The sequence below is a fragment of the Pecten maximus genome, chromosome 5 (assembly GCF_902652985.1).
Source record: "Pecten maximus chromosome 5, xPecMax1.1, whole genome shotgun sequence".
In the NCBI taxonomy this organism is placed as follows: domain Eukaryota; kingdom Metazoa; phylum Mollusca; class Bivalvia; order Pectinida; family Pectinidae; genus Pecten; species Pecten maximus.
Window position 1 is genome coordinate 46,278,980 of NC_047019.1, and position 18,565 is coordinate 46,297,544.

General features: G+C 39.1%; 1 protein-coding gene across 1 annotated transcript in view; it reads left to right on the forward strand.

Annotated features, from left to right (window-relative positions):
- LOC117328186 (E3 ubiquitin-protein ligase SHPRH-like) overlaps positions 1 to 18,565 on the forward strand; it is a 43,545-nt gene that overhangs the window by 10,206 nt on the left and 14,774 nt on the right. The window contains exons 6-18 of the mRNA XM_033885599.1: positions 497 to 604; positions 2,698 to 2,824; positions 3,434 to 3,513; positions 5,250 to 5,294; positions 5,455 to 5,533; positions 11,418 to 11,581; positions 11,964 to 12,071; positions 12,268 to 12,333; positions 13,028 to 13,110; positions 13,219 to 13,345; positions 15,846 to 16,022; positions 16,788 to 16,895; positions 18,366 to 18,514. Of these exons, the coding sequence (XP_033741490.1) occupies positions 497 to 604; positions 2,698 to 2,824; positions 3,434 to 3,513; positions 5,250 to 5,294; positions 5,455 to 5,533; positions 11,418 to 11,581; positions 11,964 to 12,071; positions 12,268 to 12,333; positions 13,028 to 13,110; positions 13,219 to 13,345; positions 15,846 to 16,022; positions 16,788 to 16,895; positions 18,366 to 18,514 (1,421 nt within the window). The remainder of the gene's footprint in view (positions 1 to 496; positions 605 to 2,697; positions 2,825 to 3,433; positions 3,514 to 5,249; positions 5,295 to 5,454; positions 5,534 to 11,417; positions 11,582 to 11,963; positions 12,072 to 12,267; positions 12,334 to 13,027; positions 13,111 to 13,218; positions 13,346 to 15,845; positions 16,023 to 16,787; positions 16,896 to 18,365; positions 18,515 to 18,565) is intronic.

Here is an 18,565-nt window from a genome sequence, read left to right on the forward strand (position 1 = left end):
CTGAGAGGGAAATGTATGGAATATAACGGCAAATCTTCTTTGTAAATCGCCGCTGTCTTTGAAGTTATCACTGTGCGGCACTGTGCTTGTTTCTTTGATGTGTCAATCAAATTAGACTCCACTTTATAGTGGGGACTTATTGCGGGTTGCGATTAAATAAATAATATTTAAAAAATGAGGTTTTAATATCACTTTTCAGCGTTTTATAAGGAAAATAAAATGAAAAACTAAACAATTCCAACAATCTGTCATGTGTAAAAAATCTTTTTCTATTAGCCAATTTTTCTGATCTCTCTGCGGGCAAGCCTCTTTAATCAGTTGCTTTCACCATGCATAGAAAAAACGACATGGCATCTTCTTTCATAAATTGAAAAGGGAACAGGATTGACTCCAAACAAATTATTATATAGGATCTCTAAAATGTTTTTGCAGAATATTAAAACATTACATTAAAATTTCAATACTTTATTAGAGCTATATATTGTTGCTTGAACAGCCACCCATCAAGTCTGGCGCTACGCTGATTATCTCCCCTTCATCAATCTGTCACCAGTGGGTGGACGAAATCCTGAAGCATATCTGCAGCCAGTCTCTCAAAGTGTTTGTAAGTAGCTGCTTTATTACTTAGGTATACAGGACACTTGCTGTGTGAGTTATCACCCCTTGTGTCTGTAAGTGACCCAATATTTACTATGTCAGTATATACAGAGTTATCACCCCTTGTGTCTGTAAGTGACCCAATATTTCTATGTCAGTATACAGTATACAGTATACAGGACACTTGGTGTGTGAGTTATCACCCCTTGTGCCTGTAAGTGACCCAATATTTACTATGTCAGTATATACAGAGTTATCACCCCTTGTGTCTGTAAGTGACCCAATATTTCTATGTCAGTATACAGTATACAGTATACAGGACACTTGGTGTGTGAGTTATCACCCCTTGTGCCTGTAAGTGACCCAATATTTACTATGTCAGTATATACAGAGTTATCACCCCTTGTGCCTGTAAGTGACCCAATATTTACTATGTCAGTATATACAGAGTTATCACCCCTTGTGCCTGTAAGTGACCCAATATTTCTATGTCAGTATATACAGAGTTATCACCCCTTGTGCCTGTAAGTGACCCAATATTTCTATGTCAGTATATACAGAGTTATCACCCCTTGTGCCTGTAAGTGACCCAATATTTCTATGTCAGTATATACAGAGTTATCACCCCTTGTGTCTGTAAGTGACCCAATATTTCTATGTCAGTATACAGTATACAGTATACAGTATACAGGACACTTGCTGTGTGAGTTATCACCCCTTGTGTCTGTAAGTGTCCCAATATTTCTATGTCACTATACAGGACACTTGCTGTGTGAGTTATCACCCCTTGTGTCTGTAAGTGACCCAATATTTCTATGTCACTATACAGGACACTTGCTGTGTGAGTTATCATCCCTTGTGTCTGTAAGTGACCCAATATTTCTATGTCAGTATACAGGACACTTGCTGTGTGAGTTATCACCCCTTGTGTCTGTAAGTGTCCCAATATTACTATGTCAGTATACAGTATACAGTATACAGGACACTTGCTGTATGAGTTATCACCCCTTGTGTCTGTAAGTGACCCAATATTTACTATGTCAGTATATACAGAGTTATCACCCATTGTCTCTGTAAGTGACCCAATATTACTATGTCAGTATACAGTATACAGGACACTTGCTGTATGAGTTATCACCCCTTGTGTCTGTAAGTGACCCAATATTTCTATATCAGTATATACAGAGTTATCACCCATTGTGTCTGTAAGTGACCCAAAATTTACTATGTCAGTATACAGTATACAGTATACAGGACACTTGCTGTGTGAATTATCACCCCTTGTGTCTGTAAGTGACCCAATATTTCTATGTCAGTATACAGGACACTTGCTGTGGGAGTTATCACCCCTTGTGCCTGTAAGTGACCCAATATTACTATGTCAGTATACAGTATACAGGACACTTGCTGTGTGAGTTATCATCCCTTGTGTCTGTAAGTGACCCAATATTTACTATGTCAGTATATACAGAGTTATCACCCCTTGTGCCTGTAAGTGACCCAATATTACTATGTCAGTATACAGTATACAGGACACTTGCTGTGTGAGTTATCACCCCCTGTGTCTGTAAGTGACCCATTATTTCTATGTCAGTATACAGTATACAGGACACTTGCTGTGGGAGTTATCACCCCTTGTGTCTGTAAGTGACCCAATATTTCTATATCAGTATATACAGAGTTATCACCCCTTGTGTCTGTAAGTGACCCATTATTTCTATGTCAGTATACAGTATACAGGACACTTGCTGTGGGAGTTATCACCCCTTGTGTCTGTAAGTGACCCAATATTTCTATATCAGTATATACAGAGTTATCACCCATTGTGTCTGTAAGTGACCCAAAATTTACTATGTCAGTATACAGTATACAGTATACAGGACACTTGCTGTGTGAATTATCACCCCTTGTGTCTGTAAGTGACCCAATATTTACTATGTCAGTATATACAGAGTTATCATCCCTTGTGTCTGTAAGTGACCCAATATTTCTGTGTAAGTAGGACATTGATAGTAAATGTTCATATAAAGTGACCATTATCTCTATGTGTAAGTAGGACACTGATGCCTAATGTAATCGTAATTCCTGTCCGTTCTATAGGTATACACTGGAGTGAACAAGCTGGGATTTATACAGCCACATACCTTAGCCAAACAGGACATTGTCATCACCACTTACGAAACTCTGCGAAAGGAGATAGACTATGTAGACCTTCCTCATTCAAACAGTTAGTGGCCTAAGTTGTTTCCCTTTCATTTTAAGGTCGCCTGAGATGAAGTTTCAAGTGTTGCAATCACCTTTTGTCAAGGTCATGATATTGGGCGAGTGTCATGCTGGGATAAGGGATACCAAAGTTGTTAAAATGAACAACTATTACATTCTTTCAAGGTCATGGGTGAAATGTGTTTAGCTCTTTATGGTAACTTAAACATGTTCAGATCCAGACCCCATAACCATATACAGCATTGCTGGTCATAAAGAGATAAACACAATCCTTATGTAAAAATAGTCTTTCGCCATTCCAAGGGACTTAGTTAAACGTAATCATGTAAAAACAATCCCTAGGGTTTTTTCATACCCCTAGGGAGTCTGGACTTTGTTTCTGTGTTTTATCTTCGAAACAATTGAAATCCCTTCCCAATAACCACACATAGCATTGCTTGACATCAACAAATAAAGCTATTAACAAATTGAACATGAACATGTTTTGACATTTGGCCAAATCCAGCCAGGTGAGCGATACAGGCCCTCTGGGCCTCATGTAAATTTTATCAGATATGGAAAGAGAAAATTTGCAGGTTGAAATTTGTTAATTTGGTCTTATTTCTTACTCCAGGTGACACAGCACGAAAGTTTCGTCACCCAAAGCGCTTCATGGCAGTACCAAGTCCAATGACAGCAGTGGAATGGTGGAGGGTGAGTAATTTCTTTCAGTGGAAAGGGAGGGTAATATTTTACTGTGGAGAGGGTGGGTGAAATTTTACTGTGGAAAGGGTGGGTGATATTTTACTGTGGAGAGAATGGGTGATATTTTACTGTGGAAAGGGTGGGTGATATTAAACTGTGAAAAGAGAGGGTGGGTGACACTTTACTGTGGAGAGGGTGGGTGATATTTTACTGTGGAGAGGGAGGGTGACACTTTACTGTGGAGAGAATGGGTGATATTTTACTGTGGAGAGGGTGGGTGATATTTTACTGTGGAGAGGGTGAGTGATATTTTACTGTGGAAAGGGTGGGTGATATTAAACTGTGAAAAGAGAGGGTGGGTGACACTTTACTGTGGAGAGGGTGGGTGATATTTTACTGTGGAGAGGGTGGGTGATATTTTACTGTGGAAAGGGTGGGTGATATTAAACTGTGAAAAGAGAGGGTGGGTGACACTTTACTGTGGAGACAGTGGGTGATATTTTACTGTGGAGAGGGTGGGTGATATTTTACTGTGGAGAGGGTGGGTGAAATTTTACTGTGGAAAGGGTGGGTGATATTTTACTGTGGAGAGGGTGGGTGATATTTTACTGTGGAGACAGTGGGTGATATTTTACTGTGGAGAGGGTGGGTGACACTTTACTGTGGAGACAGTGGGTGATATTTTACTGTGGAGACAGTGGGTGATATTTTACTGTGGAGAGGGTGGGTGAAATTTTACTGTGAAGAGGGTGGGTGAAATTTTACTGTGGTGAGAGTGGGTGACACTTTACTGTGGAGAGAGTGGGTGATATTTTACAGTACTTTGTGTGGAGAAGGTGGGTATTTTTGTGTGGAGAGGGTGGGTATTTTTGTATGGAGACGGTGGGTATTATTGTGTGGAGAGGGTGGGTGACATTTTACTGTGGAGAGGGTGGGTGACACTTACTGTGGAGGTGGTGGGTATTTTTGTGTGGAGAGGGTGGGTGACATTTTACTGTGGTGAGGGTGGGTGACACTTACCTGTGGAGAGTGTGGGGTTTTTTTGTGTGGAGGTGGTGGGTATTTGTGTGTAGAGGGTTGGTATTATTGTGTGGAGAGGGTGTTTTTTTTTTTGTTTGGAGGTGGTGGGTATTTTTGTGTTGAGAGGGTGGGTATTATTGTGTGGAGGTGGTGGGTATTTTTGTGTGGAGAGGGTGGGTGACACTTTACTGTGGGGAGGGTGGATGACACTTTACTGTGGGGAGGGTGGGTGACACTTTACTGTGGAGAGGGTGGGTGACACTTTACTGTGGGGAGGGTCGGTGACACTTTACTGTGGAGAGGGTGGGTGACATTTCACTGTGGAGAGGGTGGGTGACATTTTACTGTGGAGGTGGTGGGTGACATTTTACTGTGGAGAGGGTGGGTGACACTTTACTGTGGAGAGGGAGGGTGACATTTTACTGTGGAGAGGGTGGGTGACACTTTACTGTGGAGAGGGAGGGTGACATTTTACTGTGGAGAGGGTGGGTGACACTTTACTGTGGAGAGGGTGGGTGACACTTTACTGTGGAGAGGGTGGGTGACATTTTACTGTGGAGGTGGTGGGTGATGTTTTAATGACGTGTTCTGGAGGGAATGTTGATTTGTGACATATATTAATTACCTTATATACATTTCCAACATGTTGTAGTTTCTAGTAATCTTTATACATATTTATTGTCATATATACTGTTATTAGCCTGTGCTATTTTTGGTCCTTACAGGTTTGTCTGGATGAGGCCCAGATGGTGGAGGCTACTACTAGTAAGGTTAGTGTTGTTGTATCTATATTGGCTGTTTACCATATATATACAGGAAGAATAGCAGTGTTTCATGATGTGTTCCATATAAACCCTCTCGGCATCAAATAACGTTACTCATTTATTTAACCTATATTCAGTAATATCTTGTAAACATGTCTGTCTTCAGACTGCCGAGATGGCCCTACGCTTGAGTGCTGTTAACAGGTGGTGTGTTACAGGGACTCCCATACAGAAAAGTGTATCAGGTTAGTAAAGTTGAGGCATTGTGGGTAATACATTATCCACTTTGATGGTTGTATTTATCCAGCCTGTTCATCTCTTCTGTAACATATCTCACCCAATGTTTCATTACTGGAAGTTTCTCAAGGTATGCATTCATATCATGCGATGGTCAGTCGGTAAGTTGATTAATAAAATGGGGTCTCTGCAAATTGTACTTGTCCCTCGACATTAAATTCTGAAAAAAATGAAGGCTCAGAAAAATTAGCATTGATATCTAAATCAACATTCCTCCATTTCTATAACCATAACTCTATCCCGATCATCATGTAAATCAGTCAGTTGACAGTTTTCAAATTGAGTATGTAGTCAGTTCCAATCTAAATTATTTATCCAGTAAGTTTGACAATCTTGATGACAATGTATCAAACTATATTTGATAGCAAGATTTGTTTTGCCTTCTGTGGTCCGTTGTCCGTCTGCCATTTGTCAGTCGTCCGTCTGTCGTCTGTCCGTCCATAAACAATTCTTGTAATTGCTATATCATGAAATTCACTTGATGGATATTCCTTAAACTTCATGTGTAGGTTCCCCTTGGTCTCAAGATGTACCATTTGAATTTAGATTTTTGATCAGAAAAACAAAATGGCCTACTGGCGGTCATCTCGAATTTTGAGAATGGAAGTTTGATATCGCTATTTCTTGAAAAGTACTGGAGGGATATTCCTCCAACGTTATGTGTAGGTTCCCCTTTGTACCTAGTTGTTCCATTTGAATTTAGATTTTTGATCAGAAAAACAAAATGACCGACAGGATTTTAAGAATTGAAGTTATATAAAATACTGGAGGGATGTTTCTCAACCTTCACATGTAGGTTTCCGTTGCTCTTGTTATCAGAGTTGCAAGAGGCAAGGGAAAAGTAGAGAGAAGATCAGTCTGACATAGAACCCAATAAAGATCATTCAGTGATGGGTGCCAAGATCCCTCGGATCTCTTGTATAATATATATACGATCATGTACTTATGGGGTGTCAGGAAAATTGATGCTAACTCTACTTGCGGTGAATTTTTTTTTCACTGAGTGGGGTGAACAGAAATTAAACCATGTCTTTAAAAAAATATCTACTCACATGTATAAAAATATCTACTCACATGTAAAAAAATATCTACTCACATGTATAAGAATATCTACTCACATGCATAAAAATATCTACTCACATGTATCTTTCGGCAACCACCTGGTAACCTTCTTAAGTCCTAACTTAGGTAATTGAGTACTTCAGCTAGATAAAGTTCTTTGGCTATATTTTTCTTCTGATGCCAACCAACCTTTAGCAACCGAACCCTTTTTGACACTGCGCAAGTTCTGCCCTGATTTCAGGGCAGAAAGAAAGATACACTATCATCAGTATTTATAACGCTAAAGTTGATGACAGTGATGTGTACTTAAGGTACAGTGTATTATATGTCCTGTAGCGCGAAAACCCCCGGCGAACACAACAACCGTGTCACAGTTCCGGAGTCACTCGGCAATGCCCTCAGTGGTAGCGTCGGGCACTCGCTACAATGTCCGAGTTTTGGATAATTTAGTATACGTGGGCCGTCAAGAACATCATAAAACAACACCGTCTCCCTGTTTCAGACTCTTGTATTCAGCATATGCAACATGTAGAACAGTTACACAGTTTGAGGTAAATCCCTCTCAAACATATCCAGCACAATCCAGCATAGCAACACCTAGGCACCTCGAATTCGAACTCCCCGAGCTCTCTCTCACTCTTCCTTATATACCCTAGTCTGTCGGGCAACGATTGCCCGATCGGGCAAACGTGTCCTGAACTGACCTTCTGACATAACTTGACCAAATCCTGTCGGAGCATTCGGGCAAACTGCCGGAGCAGTCGGGCAAACTGTCGGAGCAGGCGGTCCGTTGACCTAGATATGTGGATACACATACACGTAAACATTTAGATGGTAATTAGGGATGTGTATATGATGACCATAGGTGATATAGACAGAGGACCTGTAAAGAACCCCCAGAGTGATCTCCCGAAGCCATGGGGAAATAAATCCCAAACAGTGTCAAACGTAGACCAGTAACCAGGGATCAAGGTAATTAAAACGTTATCAGTGAATGACCGGTGTATTACGCTGCCTAAAATCTCACGGTCAGCATGTACATAATTAAGTCGGGCAAAGTAGGGCAAATAGGGCACCCCATCTAATTACTCATGGTCAACATAAACCTGAACTACTTAATCTACTAACACTAACATTTCTAACTAAATACAATTGAATAACGAAATATACTACACTCCCATTTAAGCAATCCAGTTACTAATTCACACCAAGTTAATAATTATCTGCCACAAAACACTTTGCTACATCATTGTTTTAAGAATCCTATTTTGAGCAGGGCAGCATTGTTTGTTAACAATAGGGAATGTGTAACCAACCAGAACAAATATAAAGTATGAAGCAAATAGCTTTTTGTTTGATTTTGCCTTATATATTTCTTCTATCTTTCCGTTGTGAACTTGTCCGGCGATTTCCTCCTAAACTATTGGACGGATACTTATGAAACTTCACATGAGTATTGGTGGGGGGTAGAAGGTGTGCAAGGCGCATGTCTCGTAATGAAATTTAAAATGGCCACCATTTTGTGGCCTCGTGATTGGTCGAAATTTAGATATTGTTCAATTTCGTTGAAAATTGGAACATAGGGGTATTGAGGGAAGCCGAACACAAAGGTACCACTTACGAAACCGTCTGTTGCAATGGTAACGAAATGGAGGTTTCTGATTGGTTGAAATTTAGATATTGTTTGATTTCTGTGGAAATTGGTATATAGGGGTTTTGAGGGAAACCAGTGTTGCCATGGTAACATAATTTACAACTGTTGGGGTAGTTTGGGGGACATTATAGTAACTGCCGCCGTTACAATTAGTACTTGTTCATTTGTGTATTTACCAGACTGCTATTTTCAATCTGAATTGTTATGGGAATGAAGTCTGAAATTGTAAATAATCCTGATTGTGCATCTTTCATTGCTATTTTTGTAGATTTAATAATGGATTCAGGAAAAAGAGGTAATAGCATGACACTGTTAAATATTCAATTGTTATTTGGCTGTTTGATATAATCAAAATCCTAACTTTGAAAATTTGACAGTCTGTGCAGTGTAAGTTCGCCTTGGGAAGCTAGAGCATACACAGCGCCTGTCATAGGTTTCTTGCTATCCTCTGACATCGTTGGAGTAGTAAGTGAGGTGCTACAGACTCAATTGGTATGCGATTCGGTCATGTGACTTAAGGATTAACCCTAGGTTACATGACTGAATCAGGCTGACTTAGGCTGGTGGTGACATTGCTGTGTATGCGGGGTATTCTATACTGTATCCTTGACTTGGCCTGGACTGGTGGTGACATTGCTGTGCTGTGTATACAGGGTATTCTATACTGTATACTTGACTTGGCCTGGACTGGTGGTAACATTACTGTGTATACAGGGTATTCTATACTGTATCCTTAACTTGGCCTGGGCTGGTGGTAACATTGCTGTGTATGCGGGGTATTCTATACTGTATCCTTGACTTGGCCTGGACTGGTGGTAACATTACTGTGTATACAGGGTATTCTATACTGTATCCTTGACTTGGCCTGGACTGGTGGTAACATTACTGTGTATACAGGGTATTCTATACTGTATCCTTGACTTGGCCTGGACTGGTGGTAACATTACTGTGTATACAGGGTATTCTATACTGTATACTTGACTTGGCCTGGACTGGTGGTAACATTGCTGTGTATACAGGGTATTCTATACTGTATCCTTGACTTGGCCTGGGCTGGTGGTAACATTACTGTGTATACAGGGTATTCTATACTGTATACTTGACTTGGCCTGGACTGGTGGTGACATTGCTGTGTATACAGGGTATTCTATACTGTATACTTGACTTGGCCTGGACTGGTGGTAACATTACTGTGTATACAGGGTATTCTATACTGTATCCTTGACTTGGCCTGGACTGGTGGTGACATTACTGTGTATACAGGGTATTCTATACTGTATCCTTGACTTGGCCTGGACTGGTGGTAACATTACTGTGTATACAGGGTATTCTATACTGTATCCTTGACTTGGCCTGGACTGGTGGTGACATTACTGTGTATACAGGGTATTCTATACTGTATCCTTGACTTGGCCTGGACTGGTGGTGACATTACTGTGTATACAGGGTATTCTATACTGTATCCTTGACTTGGCCTGGACTGGTGGTAACATTACTGTGTATACAGGGTATTCTATACTGTATACTTGACTTGGCCTGGACTGGTGGTAACATTGCTGTGTATACAGGGTATTCTATACTGTATCCTTGACTTGGCCTGGACTGGTGGTAACATTACTGTGTATACAGGGTATTCTATACTGTATACTTGACTTGGCCTGGACTGGTGGTGACATTACTGTGTATACAGGGTATTCTATACTGTATCCTTGACTTGGCCTGGACTGGTGTTGACATTGCTGTGTATACAGGGTATTCTATACTGTATCCTTGACTTGGCCTGGACTGGTGGTAACATTACTGTGTATACAGGGTATTCTATACTGTATCCTTGACTTGGCCTGGACTGGTGGTGACATTACTGTGTATACAGGGTATTCTATACTGTATCCTTGACTTGGCCTGGACTGGTGGTGACATTACTGTGTATACAGGGTATTCTATACTGTATCCTTGACTTGGCCTGGACTGGTGGTAACATTGCTGTGTATACAGGGTATTCTATACTGTATCCTTGACTTGGCCTGGACTGGTGGTAACATTGCTGTGTATACAGGGTATTCTATACTGTATACTTGACTTGGCCTGGACTGGTGGTAACATTGCTGTGTATACAGGGTATTCTATACTGTATCCTTGACTTGGCCTGGACTGGTGGTGACATTACTGTGTATACAGGGTATTCTATACTGTATACTTGACTTGGCCTGGGCTGGTGGTAACATTACTGTGTATACAGGGTATTCTATACTGTATACTTGACTTGGCCTGGACTGGTGGTGACATTACTGTGTATGTAGGGTATTCTATACTGTATACTTGACTTGGCCTTGACTGGTGGTAACATTACTGTGTATACAGGGTACTCTATACTGTATCCTTGACTTGGCCTGGACTGGTGGTAACATTACTGTGTATACAGGGTACTCTATACTGTATCCTTGACTTGGCCTGGACTGGTGGTAACATTACTGTGTATACAGGGTATTCTATACTGTATACTTGACTTGGCCTGGACTGGTGGTAACATTACTATGTATACAGGGTATTCTATACTGTATCCTTGACTTGGCCTGGACTGGTGGTGACATTGCTGTGTATACAGGGTATTCTATACTGTATCCTTGACTTGGCCTGGACTGGTGGTGACATTACTATGTATACAGGGTATTCTATACTGTATCCTTGACTTGGCCTGGACTGGTGGTAACATTGCTGTGTATACAGGGTATTCTATACTGTATCCTTGACTTGGCCTGGACTGGTGGTGACATTACTATGTATACAGGGTATTCTATACTGTATACTTGACTTGGCCTGGACTGGTGGTGACATTGCTGTGTATACAGGGTATTCTATACTGTATCCTTGACTTGGCCTGGACTGGTGGTAACATTGCTGTGTATACAGGGTATTCTATACTGTATCCTTGACTTGGCCTGGACTGGTGGTAACATTGCTGTGTATACAGGGTATTCTATACTGTATCCTTGACTTGGCCTGGGCTGGTGGTAACATTACTGTGTATACAGGGTATTCTATACTGTATACTTGACTTGGCCTGGACTGGTGGTAACATTGCTGGGTATTGACTATTCTATACTCTATACTTACAGATGTGTATGGGCTGATGCTGTTCCTGGGAATGGACCCTTATTGGGTCAAGCATTGGTGGATGACCCTGCTGTATGACCCCTTCTGTCATGGTGACCCTCAACCTCTCCACAATGTTCTTTCCAGTGTGCTGTGGCGCAATGCAAAAAAGGATGTACTTGATCAGGTAGGGAAGTCATTTTTCTAGTCTTAAACTTTAGGGTCAGTGTCAAGTGTAGTTTACATTTCCTGGAATGTGGATAGGAACTCTCCATAGCTGGCGAAACAGACAGATGCTACTCTATAGTAATCAGAGGTAGTTTGGAGTGAAGTTGACCTGACCTTTAATTATTACTTCCAGGTCAATATTTTAGACCAATCAGAACAACGTTCAGTTAGATGCTACTCTATAATAATCAAGGCTAGTTTGGAGTGAAGTTGACCTGACCTTTAATTATTACTTCCAGGTCAATATTTTAGACCAATCAGAACAACGTTCAGTTAGATGCTACTCTATAATAATCAAGGATAGTTTGGAGTGAAGTTGACCTGACCTTTAATTATTCCAGATCAATATTCCAGACCAATCAGAACATGTTCATTGGTTGACGTTTTCCCCAGTGGAGGACCACTTCTACAGGCGCCAGTACAGAGAGTGTGCCACAATGGCTAGGCGGGTAATTATTATTTTACTGGTCCTCGATGACATTTACAAATACTCCATACCCCTTCTTCTGTAGAATAAATGTTGTCAAACAATCTTCACTCTTGTAGAGATGTAAAAAATAAATAATCAACCAATGAAAAACGTTCTGCTTAATGTTTGATCCTTTTTGTTTTTGTGTAAATTATATTATACTTTTAATGCTTCAGAGTTACAGCAAATGGACGGACATGAGTACAAAGTTGAGCAGCTTAGACAGACTCACAGTTAGTCAGGTATATACTAGTGAATTACATATCTCGTTCAGTACTATATCAGGTTAGCATTGCTCCCGTGAAGGTTTTGTTCAAGTCTGAAATCTTACATGTGACATTTTGTGTTACTGAATAAGCAACCTTGTTCAGTTACCTGTGTGAATGACTTGATCTATCAAAGGTTTTCTGTAACCTCCCCTGAAGTTGTTGCACTAGAATTATGGTCCTTTGTCTAGGGTAGCACTAGAATTATACCAAGTTGGGTGATATCTACCTGTATATACCCAGGTGTGTGATATCTACCTGTATATACCCAGGTGTGTGATATCTACCTGTATATACCCAGGTGTGTGATATCTACCTGTATACACCCAGGTGTGTGATATCTACCTGTATATACCCAGGTGTGTGATATCTACCTGTATATACCTAGGTGTGTGATATCTACCTGTATATACCTAGGTGTGTGATATCTACCTGTATACACCCAGGTGTGTGATATCTACCTGTATATACCCAGGTGTGTGATATCTACCTGTATATACCCAGGTGTGTGATATCTACCTGTATACACCCAGGTGTGTGATATCTACCTGTATATACCCAGGTGTGTGATATCTACCTGTATATACCCAGGTGTGTGATATCTACCTGTATATACCTAGGTGTGTGATATCTACCTGTTTCTATCTACCTGTACCAATGTGTGTTCCAGTTGCTGTCACCGTTACTGAAGCTTCGTCAAGCCTGCTGCCATCCCCAGGCTGTTCGTGGTGAATTTATCCCTCTACAAAAGAAGTAAGTCATTTACAGATAACTTGGAAGTTGTTTCTCTTTATAGTTTTGTATAGTTTATATGTGTAGATGATTTTGTTCCAAGTACTATTTTATCTTTATGCCTTACAGTACTATGACAATGGAGGAACTATTGGAATCTCTCACAAAGAAGGCCCAATTAGAATGTGAAGAGTCACATAGACAACTGGTCGCAGCAATCAATGGAACAGCCGGTCTCCATATCATACGGGAAGAGGTACGAAATGATAAAGACCATTTAACAGAGCGATATATGAGCACATCATTATATCTGTTCGTCTCAAGTGTTTGTCTCTCTTGTCAAAGTTACTGTTTAGTATTTAGTATGGTAATATTGATGTGCTAACAGTTTTGTGTATTCATATAGTAACAGTTATGTGTATTGATGTTTTAGTAGAAAAATGTGTATAAATTTTGTGTATCACAATATACTGCATCAAATTAAATTTCATAATTCAATGGAGTTAACAATATTGTAATTCACGTTTCTATTGCTTTTAGTGTGTTGTTTATATTGACTAATCAATGTCACATCAGTGTTACATCAATGATACATCAGTGTTACATCAGTGTTACATCATTGTCACATCAATGTTACATCAATGTTACATCATTGTCACATCATTGTTACATCAGTGTTACATCAGTGTTACATCAATGTTACGTCGGTGTTACGTCAGTGTTACATCAGTGTCACATCAGTGTCACATCAATGTCACATCATAGTCACATCATTGTTACATCATTGTTACATCAGTGTTACATCAGTGTTACATCAGTGTTTCATCAATGTTACATCAGTGTTTCATCAATGTCACATCAGTGTCACATCAGTGTTTCATCAATGTTACATCAGTGTTACGTCAGTGTTACGTCAGTGTTACATCATTATTACATCAGTGTTACATCGATGTTACGTCATTGTTACGTCAGTGTTACGTCAATGTTACATTGGTGTTACATCGGTGTTACATCAATGTTACATCAGTGTTACATCAGTGTTACATCAGTGTTACATCATTGTTACATCAGTGTTACATCAATGTTACATCAGTGTTACATCAGTGTTACATTGGTGTTACATCAGTGTTACATCAATGTTACATCAATGTTACATCGGTATTACATCAGTGTTACACCATTGTTACATCAGTGTTACATCAGTGTTACATCGGTGTTACATCAGTGTTACATCAATGATACATCAGTGTTACATCAGTGTTACATCAGTGTCACATCAGTGTTTCATCAATGTAACATCAGTGTTACATCAGTGTTACGTCAGTGTTACATCATTATTACATCGGTGTTACATCGATGTTACGTCAGTGTTACGTCAGTGTTACGTCAATGTTACATCGGTGTTACATCGGTGTTACATCAGTGTTACATCAATGTTACATCAGTGTTACATCAGTGTTACATCAATGTTACATCAGTGTTACATCGGTGTTACATCATTGTTACATCAGTGTTACATCAATGTTACATCAGTGTTACATTAGTGTTACATCAATGTTACATCGGTATTACATCAGTGTTACACTATTGTTACATCGGTGTTACATCAGTGTTACATCAATGATACATCAGTGTTACATCAGTGTTACATCAATGTCACATCATTGTCACATCATTGTTACATCAGTGTTACATCAGTGTTACGTCAATGTTACGTCGGTGTTACATCAGTGTCACATCAGTGTCACATCAGTGTCACATCAATGTCACATCATTGTCACATCATTGTTACATCAGTGTTACATCAGTGTTTCATCAATGTTACATCAGTGTTACATCAATGTCACATCAGTGTCACATCAGTGTCTCATCAATGTTACATCATTGTTAAATCAGTGTAACATCAATGTCACATCAGTGTTACATCATTGTTACATCGGTGTTACATCAGTGTTACATCATTGTTACATCAGTGTTACATCAATGTTACATCAATGTTACATGGGTGTTACATCGGTGTTACATCAGTGTTACACCATTGTTACATCGGTGTTACATCAGTGTTACGTCAGTGTTACATCAGTGTTACATCAATGTTACATCATTGTCACATCATTGTTACATCAGTGTTACATCGGTGTTACATTAGTGTTACATCAGTGTTACATTAATGTTACATTAGTGTTACATCAGTGTTACATCAATGTTACATCATTGTCACATCAGTGTTACATCAATATTACATCAGTATTACATCAATGTTACATCAGTGTTACATCAGTGTGACATCAATGTTACATCAGCGTTACATCAGTGTTACATCATTGTTACATCAGCATTACATCATTGTTACATCGGTGTTACATCAGTGTTACATCGGTGTTACATCAGTGTTACATCAATGTTACATCAATGTTACATCAATGGTACATCGGTGTTACATTAATGTTACATCGGTGTTACATCAGTGTTACATCAATATTACATCAATGTTACATTAATGTTACATCAATGTTACATCAGTGTTACATCAGTGTTTCATCAATGTTACATCAGTGTTACATCAGTGTTACATCAATGTTACATCAGTGTTACATCATTGTTACATCAGTGTTATTTTAGTGTTACGTCAGTGCTACGTCAGTGTTACGTCATTGTTACATCGGTGTTACATCAGTGTTACATCAGTGTTACTTCAGTGTTACATCAGTGTTACATCAATGTTACATCAGTGTTACATCTCTGTTTTGTGACAGTACAAAGAAGCAGTAGATACTTACCGTGAGGTGTTGTGGTCAGTAGAGGAACATAAAGATTATCTGAGGACAGACAAACTACAGTTGTTACACACCCTCTACAACCTCAATGAGATCCTGTCCCTCAAACCAGAGGGCGTGGCACCAACACTTCGGGATGGACTTCTTAAACAACAGGTAGGTGTAATGTCAAGTTCATTTCAACATCTTAACACAAAACAACTGTATGGTACAGTTCTATATTTGTTAATTACTGAATTCATATCAAGGTGCTAATCACTTGTTCTATGTACAATGATTTCAGGAATGATTAGATAATGAGTATCCACTGGGATGTGTTTTGGAGGAGTTAATACACTTCTCTTTCAGTCAAATATATTCAGACCCTGGCATTTGGTCCAAAAATAGAGGTCAAGTTGTTACACATTAAATAGCCTGTTCTTCCATGTAATACTGGTGTATTATGGTAAAGTGAAGCCCATGGTAAGTGAACCACCCTGCCCCACCTACATGTCCTGAGTAACCTAAGGTGAGAAAAGTTCATTAGGAAGAAAAAAATGAAATGCTTGACTTTACCATGGCCATGATAAAGTGAAACACTCCACCCCATCCTAAATTGTTATTTTATCATTAACAAAATCTCCCATTTATTCGTATGGAATATGGACTTTATTAAACTCATTCAATCATTCTATATGTCTCGAGCCTGCAGAGTTTAATTGATTCAGTACTACATAGCCACTAATGTAAGATCCTCTATGAATTCAGCTATCCATAATTAGGCAATCTTATGTTCTTAGACATTTTTGGCTTTATTGATTTCATTTAAATTCATTTGAAATAAATTAAATCATTTTCTACAAATGATAGTTTTAAATCAATTAATCTAGAATAATGGAAATATTATCAATGAAAAATAAAACCACCCGATCTAATTTGCAGGCAGACGACCTAAGGAAAAATTATACGACAAAGGCTGAAGCTAAAGTAACATCAAGTCAAAGTTCACTGATGCCGACTCAGCAGAGCATGGCTCAGTTCAGGGCTGAGGTAAGTTTGACAGCTGTCACACCTTGATTACACCTTACCTTTAAGTTGATAAATTAATAATTTAAAAAAAAAGGTATTTCATTTTTAAATTCAGTTTTTTGTAACAAAAACTCATTTTCTGAAATATGCTATTTAGAGAGTAGTTATCAACTACTGTAAGTGTTTTACCTAGCTTGAATATTTTTGGAATTAATATTTTCCTCACAGTGTAACTCAGAGCTAGTTACTGTCAGCATGCGAAGTTTCCTATAAAAAAAAGAGTTGAGGTTAGATTATACAATTCTACATTTAAAGTTCATGTAAATAGCAAATCCAGTGATGGTAGCTAGGAGACTGCAGTAAGTTTTATCATGAACATTCTAGATTTTGTATATTGCCTCTGTCATGGATGGTACAGTCATTGTGAGCATCATGATTGACCACTACGACCAACAGATGTGCTAATTTTGATAGTTTTATGAAAGAAAATATCTGATTTCATCATGTTATCACTGATCCACAATACACATTTTATATGAAAAACATGTGTGATTTTGCGTTTGACAAGGCTCTGTATCAATTACTATCAACAAAGTATGGTCCTTAAAGAAAACAAAGAATAATTCAAGTCTGTTAGCAAAGAGGGTTAAAGTTGTTTATAAGCAACTTGCCTTTATTTCATGGTGATAGATATTGTAGCGCAAACATTATACTAGCCAGAGCTTCGTGTGAAAGCCGTGTCCAATAAGTGCCATTTTGACTGAGTGATCACGTGAACAGATGGACCATACGATCGCTAAATTTAGCCAAATCTCATTAAATCTTGTGGAAAAATCTACTGAATTGTAAACAAAAATGGTATCGGCAAAAATACCGGAGGGATTACAAAATATGGAAATTTGGGCTCTCCTCCAGGGAGGAAATAAATGACCTGAAAATAAGGGAGATTTTGTCTCACGCCAGGAGGTATGGCATGTTTGTGTATCATGGCTATACGTGGGTCTTGCTTTAGATATTTGATTTGTTAGGCTATCTGTTAATTTTGGCAAAACAGGCGTAAAATGCAAATTTTAGGGTAACACAGAAAGCTCATGTGGATCAGACATATTACACAAAATAACCATGTCGTTTTGCTCACAAGTGTCTATACGGGTAGAGTTGGTATTTGATTGACCAGATTTGACATTATGGCATATAGGGTGCTATTAAGATATTCATTGTTAATACAATAAAGATAGTTACATGATTAAGACTTAGGTGACTGTTAAGGCCCATGGGCCTCTTGTCAAATGATGTATCTGTTAATTCATTTAGCAAGCACTGGTGATTTTTAGACAAGTAGTTCTGTTTACGTATGTACTCTTGCACAAGCTTAATTAATCACCATGTCTAAACATCAATGATTACATACATAGATTGGGTTTGGTTTTCTTCACCTGAAGACAATGCAATGCAAATATAAATGTTGATTATTGTGTTTATTTTCTGCAGCTATCTGACGGGTTGGAGTGGTGGCTAGATGTCATCAAGTTTGCAGAGGAGAGACAGACAGATGAAATCCTAGTCGAAATGGTGAAAAGTGAACTGCTGAGAGACTATGTTAGCAACCATACTAATCCACATGTGTCCATGGCCCGTCTGTAAGTCTGAAACCCACATGTGTCCATGGCCCGTCTGTAAGTCTGAAACCC